Source organism: Octopus bimaculoides, chromosome 7 (assembly GCF_046866305.1).
Source record: "Octopus bimaculoides isolate indiv1 chromosome 7, ASM4686630v1, whole genome shotgun sequence".
Classification (NCBI taxonomy): Eukaryota; Metazoa; Mollusca; class Cephalopoda; order Octopoda; family Octopodidae; genus Octopus; species Octopus bimaculoides.
The window spans coordinates 11527703-11551113 of record NC_142934.1 but is presented as its reverse complement, the minus strand read 5'-3'; the positions used below and the strand labels follow the sequence as shown (position 1 = coordinate 11551113).

The 23411-nt window shown below is 36.7% G+C and overlaps 1 protein-coding gene across 8 annotated transcripts in view; it reads right to left on the bottom strand.

Annotated features, from left to right (window-relative positions):
- LOC106882391 (uncharacterized) overlaps window positions 1–23411 on the bottom strand; it is a 350086-nt gene that overhangs the window by 11451 nt on the left and 315224 nt on the right. For 6 of the 8 annotated variants that reach the window (XM_052969230.2, XM_089354753.1, XM_089354757.1 and 3 more), the window contains 2 exons: window positions 12594–12879; window positions 3658–3714 (listed from right to left, as the gene is read on the bottom strand). In XM_052969230.2, the coding sequence (XP_052825190.2) occupies window positions 3658–3714; window positions 12594–12879 (343 nt within the window). The remainder of the gene's footprint in view (window positions 1–3657; window positions 3715–12593; window positions 12880–23411) is intronic. The other 2 variants (XM_089354755.1, XM_089354756.1) reach the window with 1 other exon arrangement.

Here is a 23411-nt window from a genome sequence, read left to right as displayed (position 1 = left end):
TGTGTGTGGTTCTGGCCAGTTTGAGCATAAAATGAATAGAATATTTGGGCCGGATATAGCCGGTTTAAACAATAAAGGGTTAAGAACATGTAGTGCTAGTACTAGACATCTGTCCACACAGACACACGAGATACATATGCACACACTTAAATATAAGCACATGGTCAAAGATGCACACACACACACTGGTTTCAAATTTTGGCACAAAGCCAGCAATGTGAGGGGAGGGACTAAGTTGATTACATCGACCCCCAGTGCTGACCTGTACTTATTTTAGAGACCCTGAAAGGGTGAAAGGTAAAATCAACCTTGGAGGAATCTGAACTCAGAATATAAAGGCAGATGAACTACCACTAAACATTTTGCCTGGCGTGCCACCTTACATACATGTGCATATCGATATATTAATGAACAAGAATATTTTTGTTTACATTCATATACATACACACACCTGTGCCCCCAAATTCACAAGTTTATTTGTTTAGAGTCATATTCAACATGTTCAAGTGCATTTGGACTTGAGAAGAAACTCTTGATGCAGAGATAGCCCTAGGAGAAAATTCTCCCCTTAAACATGTCTCCGGACACAGGATAGGCTGTGAATAACATCACAGGGTTGTAGGACGTACATGTTTCTGCTTTGTTTCACTTCTTCAGCTATGATCAGCAAATCTGTCATTCACATCTGATAAGAATGGAATGATTCTTATCAAAGCAACACGATATGAATGCTGCTGATGTGTGTAATGCTGGGTCAAGCTAAAATTATATAAATAATGACAGAAAGAGAAGAGTTAATGCTGATTTTTACAACATTATTTATTTAATTCTCATGTTTTTATTTTCAAATAGTTCCGCAACCATATATGTACACATACATACATACACATGCTTTTATGTCATTATTCAGACTAGTAGAGAACAACCACACACACACACACAGAGATGTTAGTACAAGCCTAGTAAATAAGAAGGCACCGAGAACACTAGTAGAGAACAACCACACACACACACACAGAGATGTTAGTACAAGCCTAGTAAATAAGAAGGCACCGAGAACAATAGTCTAAAAAAACAGACATTGGAAAGAAAACTAAGAAAAAAAAAACAAACAAAACTAAAAAAGAACTGATTGATACCATAAACTGTTGCATTTGATACATAATATGCGCAACTAATTAAATACAACATCTGCATTAGCTGTGTAACACGAATGTCTATATAAGTGGCACCAGAAGAACATAACAGAAAGCATCATTGTTCAAAAGAAGGAACCCAGTAACACAAATAGCCAAGTAACCAACCAATCGGCTAATAAAACAGTAGGGAGCTAGAGGATGTGCTAACGCTAAGTTACGAGGACGTAAACACACCAGCATCAGTTGTCAAGCGATGTTGGTGGGGACAAACACAGACACACACACATATATATATACATATACATATATACGGCGGGCTTCTTTCAGTTTCCGTCTACCAAATCCACTCACAAGGCTTTGGTCGGCCCGAGGTTATAGTAGAAGACACTTGCCCAAGGTGCCACGCAGTGGGACTGAACCCAGAGCCATGTGGTTGGTGAGCAAGCTACTTACCATACAGCCACTCCTGTGCCTGTATTTACGTTTAGGTTTTATTAAGCAAGGAGGCTTTAACCCTTTCATCATCATATTTCTGTTAAATGATAATTAATTAATTTTGAAGAGAATGAAAGAATTCAGTTAAATAACTTATTAATAACCTGGTGTTTATAAAGTGGCAAAATGGCAGAACTGTTAGTACGCCAGGTAAAATGCTTAGTGCAATTCATCTACCTTTACATTCTGAGTTCAAATTTCACTAAGTTCAACTTTGCCTTTCATCCTTTTAGGGCCAATAAAACAAGTACCAGTTGAGCACTGGGGCCAATGTAATCAACTTACTTCTTCTCCAAAATTGCTGGCCTTGTCTTAGAATTTGAAACCAAAAGGTGTTTAGAACATAAATCATGAAATTTTGATGGAAGGTTTGGGTTTGATATAGATCACTTTAAATCAGGAAGATTGAGTCATGAATAGAACCAGGGGTAGTGTCAGCAGGTTGGTATCAAAAGGTTTAAAGAAGATTTTGGGACTTGTAATATCAACACCTGCAGTACAGAATTTTATCAGTGATCCACCTCTAGGTTTTTCCAAACTTGCAGATTCAAATTTTTCGCCAAGCTCAATTATGCATGAATACAGAGCCAATATTTTGTTAATGCCATAACGAAGCTTTAAACAAATCATAGAAAGGAATGACACTCAAATAAAACATTGAATTTGTGTAAATATTGGAGGAGTATTAAACACAAACAAATTGATTAATATAATATAAAGCAAACTGGAAAGAAATTTAAGGAATTCTCTTGAAACAAACAAACCAACCAACCTTAAAAAAGAATAATCTCACAAAAAAAAAAAAATTTCTTTCCTATTTTTTTTTTACAAAATTTTTTTTTTCTGTATGTCTTTGATTATTGTGGGTGAAGCTAAACAATGTATGTGCACCTAAGTTTGAAGCTATGTATACTTGTATGTATGGTAGACCTCCTCATATATATAAAAGATACACATCATATCTTATCATCATCATCGTTTAATGTTGGCGTTCCATGCTGGAATGAGTGAACAGTTTGATAGGATCCGACGAGTCCAAGGACTGACTCCTGCTCAGTACTTTGACACAGTTTCCACAGATGAATGTTCTTGCTTTTGCTAATGCAAACCACTTCACAGCATGTATTGGGATGCTTTTTCATAACCCCAGCACCAGTAAAGCTGCCATATAGTTCACAAGGACTACATGGATATCTTTGCACAAGTTAAATGTGAACCTTAATTTCTAGCTACACATACCAGAGTTTGCAGCCACATGTTACCAGCGTCGCCTACTGGCACATGAAAAAACATTCGAGCGAGGTCATTGCCAGTGCCGCTGGACTGGCTCCTGTGCAGGTGGCACGTAAAAAACACCATTTGAGTGTGGCTGTTGCCAGTACCGTGTGACTGGCCCTCATGCCGGTGGCACGTAAAAGCACCCACTACACTCTCGGAATGGGTGACGTTAGGAAGGGCATCCAGCTGTAGAAACTCTGCCAGATCAGATTGGAGCCTGGTGTAGCCATCTGGTTCGCCAGTCCTCAGTCAAATCATCCAACCCATGCTAGCATGGAAAGCGGACGTTAAACGATGATGATGATGATGATGTAATCATCTTCACTCACATGTATTACTGGTACGTGAGCGTCTGTTTACCTTTGCATGCATGCCCTCCACCATCTCTGCTTACATTTGTAGTATGTGTCTGCATTCTAGAGAAGTTTCAAAGGGGAGGTCAACATAAAACCGATGACCTAACTAGATTGGGTATCAAAACAATACCACAACACATACATAAGCAGAGAAGCTGCCGTTTTGTATGTACATATGTAGATACATGCATGCGTACGCATACACACCAGATCAGACAGTCAAGTATATAAGGAAAAAGGGGAAGAAAAAAAAAAGGATATTGTGTATGTGTATAGGAGGATTGGAGGGAGGGGATTTTTATTTGTCCATTCTTTTTCATTTATTATTATTATTGTTGTTGTTATTAATTGAAGAAATGCGCACCACAAGACAGAAAGGGTAAACTTACTTTCAGAATTCTCTTGTTTAATCTTTGGGGGCAACTCTTCAGTTTTAATCTGAGTATCTGTTGAGATGAAAAAGTAAAAATCATTTCAGCTAGGATTCTAATGGGCTAAGCTCTTAATTAATCTGAGCAGTGATTAGCTGATTGCTGTCCCTAATACAGTAAACAATGAACAAGGCTGAATAAATTTTAAAAAATTATAAAAAAAAGACGTAGGCTAAAACAAGACAAACACAAAACAACCCCCCCCCCCAGCACAGGAGCTAAGAGAAGCAAAGATGTACTCCAATGTAGTGTGCATAGATAACAAGGAAGAAATAGTTTGTAAGAAGAATGGAAGATGACAAAAATAGTACACTGTTTGCTGCTTTGCAATGGAAATTCATTAAGAATGGAACATTCCATTTTGGTTTTGCAGTTTGTAAGCAAATAACAAAATATGGAGCTCAACAAGTAAAAAGGCAATATCTAATAGCAATCCACAGTAAATTTCAAATGGTGATTTAATCAAAAGTTTGTTATGTCAGTTATATATGTTTGTTTGTGTGTGCGCGCGCGCGCGTGTGTGTGTGTATGCATATTTTTATGCACATTTATATACACTTAAGTAGGATAATGCCTAAGTTATAATATCTATATACGTAAATATGCACACACATGCATACACAATATTCAAGTACTGTATTTAGGTAACATCTCTCCATTAAGGCAAATAACTATTAAAATATGAATATAAATTTACATTAAACAATTTTCTTTCATATCTATCTATCTATATCTATCTATCTATGTCTATATATCTATAGCTAGCTAGCTAGCTATCTATCTATCCATATATATATACCTTGACTTCTGGATGTTTTTGGTGTTTATTTTCCTAAATGTTTAATGATATTTTCCAATGTTTTCCTAGTGATTCGAGTAGTCTGCGTCATAACACCATGAAAACACCATAAAATATTTATATTTACTAAATAGTCAAAATGAAGGCAAAATTACACAAGTTAAGGAAACAAACTGAAAGAAAAGCGTTCAGAATGCAGCCATGCTTTCAGTAATATATTCTGATATAGAGAATATAAATTCAAAATTTACATGGCACAAACTGCAAGTTTAAATGCCTACTACATACAGAAAAATACTTTACGTTCCAAAATTCCTATGCACTTAAACTAATACTACTATTACTACCACTACTACTAACTAATATTAACAAGATTTGTGATATGAGAAAACCAAAAAAACAAAGTCATCAGCTTTGTTTAGAATTTGTGTGTGTGAGTATATGTATGTATTTATATTTATTATATAGGCATATAAAGGAAAAACTGTACATATTAAAGAATGTGTGTGTGTGTGTGTGTGCATGAATTCATACAAATACTTGCTAAGCTATTCTTCATAATGGCATGTATAAACTAACCAGTCTGTATTTAGTTGGTAGAATGAAATTTACAGATGCAACACAGAGAAATTTAGCTCAATTAGAAATTTGATTGCCATTAGAGTTTTGAAGATAAAATATAGTGGAGATCTGCAGATGCTTAACTGCCATATTATCGGAATAGATTCCTCAGCCGTACGTAGTCGCCGTGTTGGCACCGGGTCAAATAACAGTCGAGTAAAAGGAAGTGGAAACCTAAAGATGGCACATATCATGTGTGTCCACAAACTTTCTCCTGTTGTATATTTATAATATGGATGATATTGCCCTTGGTTTGGCAGCATGCCAAGATCAGAGAAGCCAGGCTACACTGCCAGTGATAGGCACCGCAGCAGATACTGAGCCAAGCAACCATTAAAAGACACAGAGTAATTACAAGCTGATTGAGCAAGAGAATTCAAAACTTGGCAGAGTTTATGGCATCAGAAAGTGAGAGTAAAAAGAGGAAAGATTATATTCATTTATTAACTTTCATATGCGCAAGATTATTTCTCACTCACAGAAGATCATAGAGATTTAAGACATAATTTCTGCAATGAATCATAGACACAACTACAAAAGAAAAAAGAACAATAAATACATGCGTGTGTGATGTGTGTGAAAATTGGTATGTGTTAGTAAGTTATTGTTTTTACTAGGAGAATGTAACAGGTCCATTTAAAAAAGAAGAAAAAAAAAACACAGAAAACTTTGGCAATGTTCATAGTTTTTCCATTGTACCATCAATTTGTGTTTTTATTTTATAGAAATTCTGCCACAGAAGACGGCAGGAAGGATATAGGAAACAGTCTCATCAAATACCAAAAAATATAAAGTAGATATGGCAACAGCAGAAGTACAAAAGAGTGTTTTCTATAGTAAATCAGTTTTACACCCTTCAACCAAACAATTGTAAGCAAACTGAGCCAATGAGGTGTAGGTGTGTGTGTGTGGGTACGTGCATTTGGGTTTCTAAGCCAGAAGTATCCATGTTATTTAGTTTCTTAACCAAAGGTAAGTAAGGCATGGCTATGTAGTTTAAGAAGCTTATTTTGCAGTCAGATGGGTGTCTTGTGCTAAAGCCTTGAGGGCCAACCAATGCTTCGTCAGTGAATTTGGTAGAAAGAACTGAAAGGCTGTCCCATTCCTGGTTATTCTTATATAAAGCAGAGCTAAAGTACTAACATCTTTTGAGAGTATGCTGAAAAGCTATGGGATGGTACTGGGCAATTCTTTGCGCGTCTAGTAAAATCTTTACTACTGTTCCAGTCATTAGACTGAGGCTATGTTGGGGTATTGCCTTGAAGGGTTTTAGTAGAGCAAATCAACCCCAGGACTTTTTATTCTAGCGGTCCCTTGTTGAAAAGACCAACACTGGTTGCCAAGAAGTGGGACAAACACAATGCAAAAACACACACACACACTCACATACATAAATGGCAATTTTTTACAGTTTCTATCAACTAAATTCACTCACAAAGTATTGGTCAGCCTGTGGCTATAGTAAAAGGTGGCATGCAAAGGAAATGAACCTGAAACCACATGGTTACAAAGCAAGCTTTGTAACCACATAACCATGCCTGCACCCAAGATACAGAGAATATGTGGATATGTATTTTAAACTTTGTGATTTTTGACAAACCCACACAACCAAGTCATTATTATATCTTTCAACTAATAAGGGGAACTTTAATTAATGCTAACCACACGATTTCAACCAGGTTTTAATCATTTCTCATCAAGTGTATTTTAAAATTAATTTTAGAGGATAAATTTTTAATAGAACACAAAACGCAAGAGTAAAGGCAATAAACACTCAAGATGCCCTGCCTGATGCAGAAACTACTCTAAAATTCCGCTGAGGTCAACTTTGCCTTTCATCCTTTCAGGGTCAATAAAGTACCAGTTGCATACTGGAGGGTATCTAATTGACTGCCCCACCTCCCTCAAAAATTCTGGGCCTTGTGCCTAGAGTAGAAAAGAATTGATCACAATGTTGGAAACTCTTCCATATCATCAGCAATTATCTCAGGGATCACAAGGTTTATGCCTTGAGGACTGAATTAGGCTACACCTGTGGAAGGGCCCCACCTGCAGTCTTTCAGCAACCATCGCCACCTTGATCTGATTTTAGCTGCCATGGCTGTCTCCTTGGTGGCTTTCTTCAGTCATTTGGGTTCCAAACCAATCTTCTTCAGGAAATAGTGCACCAATCCAGCCGGAAAGCTGTGGGTAGCCAACATCAAAAGGGAAGGCTTTGGTCGGTCCGAGACTGTAGTAGAAGACACTTGTCTAAGGTGCCACGCAGTGGGACTGAACCCAGAACCATGTGGTTTGTAATCAAGCTACTTACCACACAGCTACTCCTATGCCTATATATATACAAACTATAAACAAAATAAACATTTTTTAAAAAGATTTTTCTGATGTTTGTTTCTTTCTTATAAAGTAGCTGTTTTTCATGTGAATCTGTCATACACAAATCATTAACAACCGTTATAAACATGATACAGGCATTTATGATTTTATATGCAAAAGCATTTCAGCATTTCATACTCACATGTTTAGACGAAGGGCTGTGAGTGCATGAGTGGGAAGGGAAGTGAACCTATTGTGTGCATATATATGTGCAGGTATAGGAGTTCACTGAATATAGGTGAATACAGGAATTAGTAAGTGAAATTAAATGCACAAGCAGCAAACACACACACAGAGGCACAGATGTATTGAGAATACTCTACATTGACTCAGAAAACCAACTGGATTCCTAAAAGTACACATGGCCATCTATCTATAAGATTCCTGTGTACACATACACATAAATATATATATATGCATGTATGATGAACAAAACTATTTCAAGCTATATAATTGCAATAATTGTCGGCAAACATTTGGACAGTGCTGGCTACTTTCAATATGGAAAATCAGTTCATTAAATCAGAGAAATTAACAAAGACCTAAATGTAAACAGCTAACAAGAACACATAACAGCCATGACTACCACCACAAGCAGCAAAACAAGTCTACCAGTGTTGTCTGAATGACACTGTTATGGAGAAAACTGTTTACAACTATTTACATAATAATGCCTACACATCTGAATTGGGCGGGGGTGGGGAACCACCTGAGTCAATCATCTGATTAGAAGAATACTTAAATTTAGAAAAATTGTTTTAAGGTATAAAACTAAATATGGAAAAATACTCAAGGGAGTTACTTTCAAATCTTGTCATTATTATTATTATTATTATTATTAAGGCACTATGTTGGCAGAATTTTTAGCACACTGAAATGCTTAGCAGCATTTCATCTGTCTTTATGTTCTGAGTTCAAATTCTGCTGAGGTCGACTTTGCCTTTCATCCTTTTGAGGTTGAGAAATTAGGTACCAGTTATGCACTGGGGTTGATGTAATCAACTAGCCCCCACCCCTCTCCCAAAATTTCAGGCCTTATGCCTATATTAGAAAGGATTATCATTATAATTATTACTATTAAGGAAATGTCTTGGCAGAATCGTTAGCATGCTGGGCGAAATGTTTAGTGGCATTTCATCTCTCTGCACGTTCTAAGATCAAATTCCACCAAGGTCGACTTTGCCTTTCATCCTTTCAGAGACGATAATTTAAGTACCGGTTGAGTACGGTGGGGTGGGGTGGGGGTGGGGGAGTAATCAACCTAGCCCCTCCCCCAAACCTGTTGGCCTTGGACCAAAATGCGAAACCATTTAAGGCAGTGAACTGGCAGAATCGTTAGCAAGCTGGGTGAAATGCTATGGTTGGGGAGGGACTACTGTTTTATGGGACACACAGACACACACAAAATTTAGCAGAAGAGAGTTTGTAGAGGGTCGTTTGATTGATTGCACAGTTACTTCCTTTTTGACAGCCTACCTCTGTTGCTACAGCTATGCTCAAAGCAAAACTGGGTAAGGCTAATTCAACAAGAACACATACAGGCAGTTGGGTCTTGAACTCATCTCCTCCAACTCTTTGTTGGTACCTTAAACATTCAGCTGTCGAACCATTATTTATTAGCTATAAACTAAATCAAAATAAACTTCTCCGTGATATCAAATTTGAAGGTAACCTCAGAAAAGCGTAAACAGAGTTCCAAAATGAAACACTGGTATTAGATGGATTAAACTACAAGAAAGAAGGATTATGTCTGACAAGATAGGTAATAGTAATGTTTCTGATGTTAGAAAGGTAAGCAGAACCAAAGAACGAGATAATCTTGGACAGTCTTTCAGCCTAATGATGGATTATGTGTTGTTGCTGCCTCTCTTTCACTTTGTCGCCATTTTTCTTTTGCATTCAAATGCTAAGCATACACAATCGGTCAAACAAGACTGCAGGGAAATGGTACAATTTACAGTTAAGCTGTGTTCCGAAGTGGAACTGAAAGACGTAGTAGATACGTGTGTTAGTTAGTGTGCGTGCGTAAGAATGAGAGAGAGAGAGTGTGTGAGTGTATAAGTGTGTGTGTGAGTGTGCACCAGTGACTGAGTAAGTCTATAAGCTAGGAAATGACACATGCTTAAGATGAAGCATTAAACATATAAAGAATAAAAATTAGCAGGAGAACCAATTGGAGAAGAAATCAACAATCTTTTTGATGCCAACTAAATGCTTTATCAGATGAACATATAAATCTCTGAATGCTTTATGGAACAAGGAGTGAATGAGTGGGCAGTCCAGTGGCTTCGCTACTAAATTATTCAGCCAGAATCCAAAAGAATATTGATTAATTTCTGATTAAACTAGTTCACAATTATCATTTTTCTTAGTAACTTAATATTTTTGATGTTTCATTTTGGCATACAATATGCAGAGATAATTTAAAATTTATAAGTACTTTATTTATTTATTTATTTATTTTGTCATGCTAACATGGCTTGTAGCAGGTACAGCAAAACTGTAAAGTTGTATTTTTTCCAGAACTGATTTGCTTTTATAGCTCATTGTCCATGCAGCAAATTGCTAAACTATAGAGAAAAATAGAAACCCTTTTGTCAGCCAGACACACTGAGGCAAAAAAAAACGAATTACCTATATTGTCAAGGGACATAACTGAAGAGTGCTTGGTCAATAATCCAGTGCCTTAACCCTTTAAACCAGCCATGTCTGGCCAAAATATTCTACCTGACCAGATCCAGCCATTCACACCTACCCTACAATGTCATTCTAAAAATAAACAATCACATCATTGAAACTTAAATGCTTCAAGATAATGCATGATTAATTCAAAACAATGAGAATAAATAACCATTATATTTGACAGAGTAATCTTGCGGGCTTGTCTAAGCTTACATATGAGGAATGTCTCCAACAGCTGGCATTACCATCACTCGAATGTCGGAGGATGCGGGAAAATCTCATCCTGGCTGCCAACATCTTCAACAGAAACGTAAACCTACCATTTGCAAAGTTTTTCACCCGTGCCGGACAGGGGTCTTTGTGGGCATGATAGCAAACACTATCCCCGACACTTTCGACACAACAGGCGGAAGGCTACATTCTCTGTCTGTATTGCAGCTCCGTGGAACAAGCTACCACAAGATGTCATTCAACTGCCTACCACTCCCTTGTTCAAAGAGGGTCTAGACAACTATCGCAACTATGTATAAAACTGTATATAACAATAACTGTTTTTCTTTTTTTTTTTTTACATGGCTTAAGCACATTGTGCTCTTCTCCTGCCAGTAAATTTGATTTGATTTGATTTGAATGCTAAAGGGCTAAACTTCCAAATGACCTATTACATTAAGGGACACAATTCAAAAGCACCTATCTTTACTCTAACATCTTAATCCTTTAGCATTTAGATAAACATAATGCTTATTGAAATTTTTTTGAATCAATCATGCTTTATCCCATAGCTTCATGATTTTGACAATGTAACTATCTTTAGAATGACATTGTAGGGTAGGTGCAAGAGGCAGGATCTGGTTGCTCTGAACATAAAAAGGATAGAATATTTGGGCTGGATATGGTCAGTTTAATTGCTAAAGGGTCAAGGACCCAATTTTATTAAAATTATTCTGAGATCTTTAAAAATAGCTATTCTTTTGATTGTAGTTAACTGGATTAAAATGGAGAAATAAGCACACAAAAAAAGACATGTTCTTAATTGATTACCCTCTTACGGACAATTAATATCGTTAATCACCATTGCTACATTTGGACTTATAGTCATTAATCCTTTCATTACTGTATTTGTAATGAAGTACGATACCTTTCTTTCAATTAATTTTTGAAAACAATTCAGAATTTAGTAAAATAACTTTGTTGTAATTGAGCTGGTGTTTGGAACATAAAATTAATATGAAACTCTGATGGAAGCTTTTAATTCAAATCACTTTAAAACAGGTATGATAGAACTAGGAGCAGTTTCAGACAGATGGATACCAGGAGAGGGAAGATCAAACTTTTACTTTACTTTAGTTTGAATAACAACTCTGTGATAATTAATTCACAACTTGATAATTATTTCTAATGTGAGGTGCATGGTCAAAAGTTGTGTGTGTATGTGTGAGTGAGAGAGAGAGAGATTTAAACCAACCCAGTTCTTGACTGGGATTTATTTTATCAAGCCTGAAAGAACGAAAGACAGTAAACCTTACACAGCATTTTATCTCAGAATGCAAAAAAAAAAAAAAAAAAAATGCCACAAAACAAGGTTGTTTTTTTCCCTTCCTCAAATATTTTCTCCCGTTGGCATGGGTGACTAACCTTTAGCATGCTGTAGGCAAATCATGTTGCTATAAGAGTATTCTCCCCTCTCAATGTGACACAATGTGTGTGCAGCTGTAGGGGAGAAAACTTATAGGGAAACCTGATTCGATGAACGATGCTAAAAGCTAACTTAAAGAGAATTTGAAAAGTGAAAATCTAGTAGAAATGGATCAGCAACAGCGTGTGTGTGTGTATATATATATATATATATATATATATATATATATATATTTTATCTGATCTGTAAGCAGATCAGATGGAAGGAAAAGTTTGTCTTCTTGCTGACATTGCTAGAAATAATGCCAATCAACCTTTCCCCATTAAATATGAGTCTATTTGTAACAATAATCTGCTCAGACACAAAAATATTCCAAACTATTCTAAAATGATAAGATTTAGTGCAATTCATATTTTTCTTTACTCCAAATGAATTATAAAAAAATATATATACATATACATACATACATATATATATATATATACATTCATACATATACATACATACATATATATATATATATATATACATTCATACATATATATATATATATAGCAATCGATAATTTGAAGATGTTCCTTGACAGTGGTTTTCAACCTGGGTTCCAAGAACCAATTTTGAGAAAACGAGCATTCGTTTTAGAGTATGAACCAAATAGTGGCTATAACGATTTTATTAATTGGCAGCAAAAAACCTCCCTTGTTAAATTTTTCAAAGTTGATCACCATCATCATCATCCTCAACACCAATTTAAGTTGAAATTTAGTGTATATTACTAACCGGTATTACTGCCATTGGTGAGTGAGTTAGGAGATGCCTTAGTACTGGCTGGGGTCCCACCATCTTTGGATTTTGGAATGACATCTTTCATTTCCTCTTTTATATCAACTGCCTCACATTTTATTGTATTGGTACCATTAATATCATGGTTTATAGTTCCTCCACCAGCTGCCACTGCACTTGCATTTTCTTTAAGCATAGCCGAGATCTCTGGGTTGTCTTGAATGATGCTGGCTTCCTTGTCTACAGTGGCAGACTTTCCCTCAGAGTCGTCTTTCTCTTGACTCTGAAAATAAAAAAGACAAAAAGGAAGAATGTAAAACAAACGTACTGAATTTATGGAATGGCATTACTTAAGAGAAAAAAAATCATTAAAAAAAAACTGAGCAAAAGGGGCAAAAAAACATTAATAAATATTAAAAAAACCCACTAAAATTTGAACCAAGCACCTCACCCATCAGTATCATGATCACCACCATCATCATCATAGCTTAAATGTATGCTTTTTTCATGCTTGCATGGGTAGAAAGAGTTTGAGTCAGATTTCCTACAGCCAAATGCCCTTCTAGTTGCCAAGTATGAGGTCATATCCCCACCCCCTCTCCCATGAGACCAGACAGGTTTCAGCAGAATACTGGAAATGAACGACATTCATTTACAACAACCACGAGATGTCAAGACAAAGAAACACAAACATACACACAGAGACATATATATGTACATATACATATGTATGATGGGCTTCTTTCAGTCTCCATCTGCCAAATTCACTCACAAGGCATTGGCCAGCCCGGGGCTATGGTAGAAGTCACTTGTCCAAGGTGCCACGAAGTAGGACTGAACCTGAAACCAAGTGGTTAAGAAGGAAACTTCTTTAAAGGGTAAAGGGTAAAGACTCCCTTCAGTCATGAACGACCATGGAAAGTTTCCCTCCAAAGTACAAGTTCAGGCAAGACCAGCAGTCGCCCATGCATACCAGCCTCTCGTCTCCACGCCACTGATGTTATCGAAAGGAAGGACAAAGGGGCTGATACACCTTGGCACCAGTAATGTTGCAACTCATTTCTACAGCTGAGTGGACTGGAGCAACGTGAAATGAAGTGTCTTGCTCAAGAACACAACACACAGCCCGGTCCAGGAATTGAACTCACTACCTCATGATTGTGAGCCTGATGCTCTAACCAGTGAGCCATGTGCCTTCACAGCAAACTTCTTCATGTCTCTATACAGGTGTAGCTGCGTGGTAAGAAGCTTGCTTCCCGACCATGTGGTTCCGGGTTCAGTCTGACTATGTGGCATCTTGGCCAAGTGTCTTCTACTACAACCGCAAGCCAACCAATTCCTTAAGCATACAACTGTAATCATAAATAAAAAATTTATCTATGATTACAGTTGTATGCCTAAGAAGTTTGCTTATTTTATGCCGTGGTTCTGGGATCTTAAAAATTAAGAAGAAGAAGAAAAAAAGAAAAGAAAAATTGTACATGATTTCATATTAGGTTGAAAAAATAGCCTCTCTTCTCTTGTAAGAATAAAGCAACTAAGTAAATTTTAGAATTTTTTATAAATATCTTCATATCTAATTGACAAATTACAATCTATACACAAACACAGATTACATATATATATAGAGATAGATAGATAGATACAAACACAGACAAACATACACAGATTTTATACATATATATATGCGCAGGAGCGGCTGTGTGGTAAGTAGCTTGCTTACCAACCACATGGTTCTGGGTTCAGTCCCACTGTGTGGCACCTTGGGCAGGTATCTTCTACTATAGCCTCGGGCTGACCAAAACCTTGTGAGTGGATTTGGTAGACGGTAACTGAAAGAAGCCCGTCGTATAGATGTGTGTGTATATATATATATATATATATATATATATATATATATATATATATATATGTGTGTGTGTGTGTGTTTGTCCCCCCAACATCACTTGACAACCGATGCTGGTGTGTTTACGTCCCCGTAACTTAGTGGTTCGGCAAAAGAGACCGATAGAATAAGTACTAGGCTTACAAAGAATAAGTCCTGGGGTCGATTTGCTCGACTAAAGGTGGTGCTCCAGCATGGCCGCAGTCAAAATGACTGAAACAAGTAAAAGAGTATATATATATATATATATATATATATATATATATACATACAAACACAAACATACACAGATTATATATATAGATATATGTGTAGTTAATTTGAGAATATACACACATACACACACACATGGATACACACAGAGAAGCCAAGTGAAATAGTGATAGAGCTAAGAGGAATAGTGGCAGTTAAAGAAGGTTTGTTATATTGATTGTAAAAACTGGAGACAGCAGCTGGCTGCTAGTCTCACAGTCTATCATGTTCATTAGTTTCACAGGACCCACTCCAAACTATACACACACACATGTAAACCTTCAAGAATGACATGCGTTTAGCAAGAAAGCGAGCAGGGTATAAAGAAAAGAAGAAAAAAAGGGGCCTTTCCCCTATAAAATAAAGCAGGGCAAAAGATGTACCTACAAACGTTTCTATTTAACGTAAGACTTATATAAAGCGACAGAGAAAATATTCTACAGCTCCATGTCGTTTATATTCTCCAATACTCCAACTTGCTTATGTAAACTAGCCTACAATGAATGGTAGAGAAATTGATTAAAAAAACAAAAACAAAATAGGGGGGGGGGGGGTATAAAGAATAAAATGAACGAAAGAAAATAAAATTTAACACAACCAGAATAGGTTGTTTCACGACAGAGTCTCAATCAATATGCTAATACTTGCAAATCACTCACTTTTAACCCCAAACAACATTACAAAAACACATACAGAATGATAGAGAGGGGGAGGGAGAAAGAGGGGGTCACAGTTAATACATACATACATACATACATACATACACACATGCATGCATGTAGAAACTAATATATATATATATATATATATATATATATAGCGAGAGAGAGAGAGAGAGAGAGAGAGAGAGAGAGAGAGAGAGATAGATACAAGCACACACACACATACATACACAAATTGATTGAGAGGAAGTATTTCGAAGCTTTGTTGAAATCAATGAAGAACTGCAGAGTTAAAGGCTAGAATAAAATCAATGGTCAACTCTGAAATTTTATACACACTTACACACACACACACAACTTGAAAACAAATAATTAGTGGTGGGAAGGGAGAGAGGTGCATGATGGAGGGAGAGAAAGGGGAAGAGAGAGAGAAATGAAAGGAGGGGTTGAAAATAAAAGATTGATTGCTTCAAGGCTAATTGATAATACCCAATGTTGTGATGGTGTGTGTGAAAGAGAGAGAGAGAGAGGTGGAGTGAGTGAGAGAGAGAGGTGGAGTGAGTGAGAGAGAGAGAGGTGGAGTGAGTGAGAGAGAGAGAGGTGGAGTGAGTGAGAGAGAGAGAGGTGGAGTGAGTGAGAGAGAGAAGAGGAATTTGAAAAACCATAGCTACTTGGTTAAGAGTCATCTTCTTTCTCAGTGAAGTCTCCGCAACAGAAACAAACCCTTTATATTGAAGCTAATATCTTTCCCAACCACATTCAGTTCATCCTGTATATTTAAACTATTTTTGAAGAATATTAGTAAAACATTTGAGGAAGATTTAGTTGCTACTTCTTGCTGGTTAGGCAATTGGGTAGATAAGAGATTCTGAACTGGGGTTCACATGGCCCTTGGGGGAAGGTCCATAGAAAGTTTTGTTGTTAATATCTATGTCCAATAAATTGTTTATATTTCTACAGAAACCAATGAAAGAGTATATCAGGTTTAATTCTTTAATCATGCATTATCTCATAGCTTTGAGATTTAAATGACATGGTGGCTTAATTTTAGAATGACACTGTAGGTGTGAGAGGCTGGATCTGACTGGTTTGAACATAAAACACGGCCGGATATGGCCTGTTCAAATGCTAAAGGGTTTAATGAGCTGTTGTTTCCTTTTTAGTTTGAAATATTAAAAAAAAAAAAAATTACAAACTGACTTTTTTTCTTTTTAAAATATTAAATAGTAATAAAAAAAAAAAGCAAACAATCTTATCTGAGTAATTTTTTAAAAAAATTAAGTCTGACTTTGATTTCTGACCCCTGTGGCTATTTTAGTTTTAAGAAAAGAAAATGAAAATGCTTTATGAAATACAAAATTAATTTGATATGATAAAAAAAAAAGAAGCTGGACAAATTTCTTGTCTTCTGGAGAAACAGGAATGACAGAGAATCCAATGCAACCAAAATGCAAAGCAGAGTTAGATTTCTTGGTAACCCAAAACTTGATTAGTTCTTTCAGCTCTTAAAAACATGTCTAAAAAGCAGCAAAGATGCGAGTGAATATGTTTATTATTATTATTTAGAGTTGTGTACATGTGAGAATTACCATCAATAAAATGATGGACAGAAACTAACACAGCTCATTTCGTTGAGACAAGAACAGTAAACACCTCTGTTATGTGGTTCTATGCTTAATTTATTATCTTTGGTTCTTCAGACAATAAACAACTTAAAAGAAAAAAAAAAAACCTAAATAAATAAAACTGGTTCATTACTAATAATTAGAAGACACAGCAGAGGTAGATGAATAAATAAAAAGTTTGCAGCGTATGTCTGCATTTGTGTGTGTGTGTATGTGTGTGAGAAAAACAGAGAATGAATTCTGTCAAAGACAAAATTACTGAACAAAGACAGAGTTACTGGAATGATGATGTACCAGTAATATTTTAGAATAGCAGTTGCGAACGGGAGGAGCTGGGGTGGGGTGGGGTGGATCCCCAAGAGCTCATAAGTTTGTCGAGTAAGACGGGGACTGTTCACAAGCCTGACGTTCATGGGAAAATTAATTATAAAACAAATGCCAGCTCCAGGCAAACCGTCCAACCCATGCCAGTATGGAAAATGGACATGTGGTGATGATGATGATTTGTATTTCAGGATATGATGCCTCCTTGTTATTTACTCCATGTACAGCCACAGTTCACTCTCATCCCCATTTAACATCTGCATTCCATGCTGGCATGGGTTGGACAGTTTGACAAGCGCTGGCAAGCCAGAGGACTGCATCAAGCCCCAATGTCTGTTTTGGTATGGCTGGCATTAGAAAGGGCAATCCAACTGGAGAAACAATTTTACAGAGTGTACTGGGTGCTTTTTACATGGCACCAAAATTGGCAAGTTCTGTTTTGGCATGGTTTCTACAGCTGGATGCCCTTCCTAGTGCCAACCGCTTTACAGAGAGGACTATGTAGCACCAGCACCAGTAAGATCTGCTTTGGCAAGGTTTTTATGGCTGGATGCACTTCTTAATGCGAACCACTTTACAGAGAGGACTTTGATGCTTTTTCCAGTTCTATATTTAAAAGATGAGGAATTATGTACATTATTTACACTTGATGGATATTTTTCATCATCAGGTATCTTGGGGAAATTTTGAAACTAGGTTCTCATTCCTAAGGTATTTTTCGATTTTGTTGTTATTTTATTATTCAGGCCACTGCCTGGAATCGAACTCGGAATCTTGGGGTTAGTAGCCCGTGCTCTTAATCACTACACTTTTCATGTAATACCAGCATCAGTGGGGAGCCACTAAGTAACTTGCAAGACAAAGAGACTTTCAGAGGGGAAATGGTATTGAAGGAATAAGACACAGAACCATCTTTGAAAGTTATTGACTAGCAACAGACTAGCTTCGTGTGTTCTAATTGCCGCAATAATATATAGAGAGAATAGAGTTAAACATCAGTTCTATGGCTACCTGGAGTTTGTTGAAAGGATTAATTTACTAAAATACTGATATTACAAAGAAATCAAAAAAATTTTTAAAAATTATTTTAAATTTCTGAAAAGCCAAAGAAATGAAATAATTACAAAAGATACAGGCGAAAAGAACTGTTTTGATCTTCATCACAGTTATGATACTTAACGCAGATATTAAATTGTGGAAGAGAACCAAATAATTAAATAAATAAATCAAAAAATATATATATATATGTGTATATATATATATCTCAGAATTAGGAATGAAAAATAAGAGGGGGGAGAAAAAGTCTCAAAGTCATTTAAATTTGACATGTGTTTTCCATCAAGCAAGCTTTAAGTTTATTTCACAATCTCAAAATTTTACTATTGAGGATGGAAAAAGAAGAAAAAAAGAAGTTGAATTAAAATTTCAGATTGGTATTTTTCCTCTAGATTCCTTGTCGAGTGTAATTTAAAAAAAGAAAAATAGGAAAAAAAGACACCAAAAAAATAAAAACGAAAAAAAAAACAACAAAAATTGGAAAAAATATTGATTCCTACCAATGTCAAAGAATGATGATAGAAATGATTTTTTGGTAAAGCATCTGTAATGTTTTTAGGAAAGGCAAAGAGACAATGATGATGGTAGTGGTGATAGTGGGAGGTGGAGCTAAGCAATAATGGTCTGTAATCTAAAGTACTTAATCTAATAATAATAATGATGATGATGAACAGATATAATGGATGTTATCAAGAGTTAGTAGAGAAAAAAAAAAAAAAATGTACTGATGTTTTGGTAGAAATTGAATTTAAACATGGTTTTATGTTAATTTTGGGAAACTTGACAGCTATGAAAGACATCCTTTTGAAACACATGCATTCAAAAATTTTACATTTGTACCTGTAATTATTGTTATGCTTCGTTATATTGCCAACTGTTTATGTAGGAGTTACAAGGCACAAAAAAAAAAGAGAGAGAGAGAAAAAATTAAAAGAATAAAAAAGGGGTGCTTTTAATTAATGTTTAGCAAATTCTAGCTGTATGAATATGCATGGCCTAGTGGTTAGAATGTTGCACACCTAACTGCAAGATTGTGGTTTCAATTCCCAGACCTGGTAGTACATTATGTTCTTGAGCAAACCACCTTATTTTGTATTGGTCCAGTCCACTCAGCTGTTAACGAGTAACCACCAACCCGTTCAGAGAGAATGGTTGTGATCTCGGCAACTTATAGGTCATGGAAACAGAGTAAGCAGGCCTTACGAGCCCTAGGACTTGAGAAAGTGGTATCTAGGGGTTGATGATGAAGACTACCAAGTTTTAGCTGGGTGACGAAAATATGCAAGATTTCCCCAGAGTCCATTGTATGTGTTTATGTCCCCGTAACCTAGCGGTTCAGCAAAAGAGACAGATAGAATAAGTACTAGGCTTACAAAGAATAAGTTCTGGGGTCGATCTGCTCGACTAAAGGCGGTGATCTAGCATGGCCACAGTGAAATGACTGAAACAAGTAAAAGAGTAAAAAGAGAGTAAGCATTTCGCCCAGCCTATGATTCTGCCAGCTCACCGCCCTAATAATAATAATAATAATAATAATAATAATCCTTTCTACTAAAGGTACAAGGTACTAAAGGTACTATGTGGGGAGAGGAGGACAGTCGATCACATCAACCCCAGTATTTAACTGGTACTTATTTTACCGACCCTGGAAGGATGAAAGGCCAAGTGGACTTTGGTGGAATTTGAACAGAGCTTAAAGACAGACAAAATGGCGCTAAGTATTTGTCAGGCATGCCAGTGATTTTGCCAGCTCATTGCCTTAATAACACCACCACCACCACCACCACCACCAATACCGATAACAATTTCTTTAAGTTATAATTATGATAAATAATTGCAGTAAGAAAAGAAATTTTTTATTTTTTAAGATTTCTTTTCTGTAATTTCCCCAAAAAATAGACCATAATAGGATTAGATTGAAAAAGAAAAAAAAAAAAAAAAGAGGAAAAGTAGCTAACAACTAAACAAAATGACACCATACTTTAATTGGATCAAGATGGGAACTAAGTTGATATATCAACAGAAATATATAGGAGTGATGATAAATCAGAAAAATCCTGTGGACAAAATAAAAGAAAAACACAAAACAAAGCAAAGAGGGGGCATTAACAGATTCAGAATAGAAATATATATATATATATATATATATATATATATATATATAAGTAAAGGACATTTGAAATCAATAGTGAGGTAAGAAATGGTGGTTTTAAAACTGATAAATCATTGCTAACAGAATTCAATTAGAGTTGGCAAGAATTTGGAAGAAAAAAAAGGGAAAAAAAAGTTTGGTAAAATTTACTCTAATTCAGAGGAAAAAAAAAGGAAGTAGTATAGAAAATAAGAGCATTGGTTTTCAATTATTTCTTTGTATTTTACACCACCAACCTGGAGAGAGAGAGAGAGAGAGAGAGAGAGAGAGAAAGAGAGATAGAGAGAGAGAGAGAGAGAGAAAGAGAGAGAGGGAGAGAGAAATGGTGGTGGTGGTGGTAGTGGTGGTAGTAGCGACAATGAAGCTACCAAACTCTTTATTTGTGGGCCATGACTGACTCTCTCTCTCTCTTGGGATAATAGTTTGTATTTCCTCAGTGGAGATCCTCAGCTCATTTGTTGTTGGCACTCCGTCGCTTAAGACGACGAGGGTTCCAGTCGATCTGATCAACGGAACAGCCTGCTCGTGAAATTAACGTGCAAGTGGCTGAGCACTCCACAGACACATGTACCCTTAACGTAGTTCTCGGGGGATATTCATCGTGACACAGAGTGTGACAAAGCCGACCCTTTGAATTACAGGCACAACAGAAACAGGAAGTAAGAGTGAGAGAAAGTTGTGGTGGAAGAGTACAGCAGGGTTCGCCACCATCCCCTGCCGGAGCCTCGTGGAGCTTTAGGTGATTTCGCTCAATAAACACTCACAACGCCCGGTCTGGGAATCGAAACTGTGATCCTATGACCGCGAGTCTGCTGCCCTAACCACTGAGCCATTGCGCCTCCACCCTCAGCTCATATGCAATAGGAAATTCAAAGTTCACCACAAGAAGCCACCCAAGTAGAAAGTTCTTTTTTCTATTTGTTCCCATTGTTTTGAAAGGTTTTTCAGCACTTTGTAGACAGGGTACTCCCAACTCTTCTCATCTTATGAGCCCTGATTTCCTGTCTGCTTACAGGTGCTATGCAGTGTTTACAGAGGTTCTCTCACCCCTCTCAGGTAACATCATTGAATAGGGAATAATTGAGCAAAATGGTGATATACAATTCAAAGATGGATAGTTGCCATGTTTCTAGTAAAGAACTGCATACAGCTTAGCATTTATTATCATCATCATCATTATTATTATTATTATTATTATTACATCCTTACATTCTGGGTTCAAATTCTGCCATGGTCGACTTTGCCTTTCATCCCTTTGAGGTCGATGAAATAAGTACCAGTTACGCACTGGGGTTGATGTAATTGACTTTCCCCCTTCCCCAAAATTTCAGGCCTTGTACCTATAATAGAAAGGTTCATTATTATTATTATTGGTTTCAAATTTTGACAGAGGGCCAGTAATTTTTGAGGGGAGGGTGAAGTCAATTACATCAACCCCAGTACTTGACTGGTACTTTATGTTTTAAATCCAAATTCTATTATTAACTCTTTAGCATCTAAACTGACCGTATCCAGCCTCTCATACCTACCCTACAACGTCATTCCAAAACTAAACAATCACATCATTGAAATTCTCAAAGCTGCAAGATAATGCATGCTTAATTCAAAATGACATGAATAAACGCATATTACATTTGACAGACTAATCTGAGTGCTAAAGGATTAAGGAAGATTTTCTATGACAACACACTCTTCCTGTCATCAAACGTTACTTATTTTTTCAAGAATGGTATTTTGCATTCCACTGATACTTGCACATCAACTGAGCTCCTCCTCCACATCATCATTTAATGGCAGGCTCCAATGTCTGCTTTGGCATGATCATTACAGCTAGATGCCTTTCCTAATGCCAACCACTTCATATTTTCCACTGGAGAAAGTAAACAACACCGTCATCTTGTGTTGACAGTTCTAATGACGACATATGGAACTGACACATCTGACTGCACACGACACGTTTCTGTAAAACACTGTCTTTTAGTCGGACAAATCAACCCCATGACTTATTCTTTGTAAGCCTAGTACTTATTCTATCGGTCCCATTTGCTGAACCACTAGGTTATGGGGACGTAAACACACCAACATCTATTGTCAAGCAATAGTGGGGGAACAAACACAGACACATAAATATATATATCATCATCATCATCGTTTAACGTCCGCTTTCCATGCTAGCATGGGTTGGACGATTTGACTGAGGACTGGTGAAACCGGATGGCAACACCAGGCTCCAATCTAATTTGGGCTTCTATTAGATTCCATCTACCAAATCCACTCACAAGGCTTTGGTCAGCCCGAGGCTATAGTAGACGACACTTGCCCAAGGTGCCACACAGTGGGACTGAACCTGGAACTATATGGTTGTGAAGCAAGCTTCTTACCACACAGCCACTCCTTTACCTGTTAACAATTGAAACACAATTAGGGTATTCGGCTTGTAATCGTAGGGTTGTGAGTTCAATACCTAGCGACGTACTGAGTCCTTGAACACGACACTTCATTTCATGTTGCTCCAGTCCAATCAACTGGCAACAATGAGTAGTAACTCTATTTCAAAGAGTCCAGCCTTGCCACACCCCGTGTCATGCTGAATCTCCCTAAGAAGTATGTTAAAGGTACGTGTGTTTGTGGAGTGCTCAGCCACTTGCACAGTAATTTCACGAGCAGGTTGTTCTGTTGATCAAATCAACTGGAACCCTTTTTTTCATAACCGACAAAGTGCCAGTTTTTTTTTTTTTTTTTTCCTGTTAAATCTGCTTACATATCAACCGTGTCCATTTCTGTATCAAAGCAGCCAGTTGCAAACTTACTGAAGTTCCAGACAAGCCGATCTGAGCTAAAGATACTGTTTGAACTGCA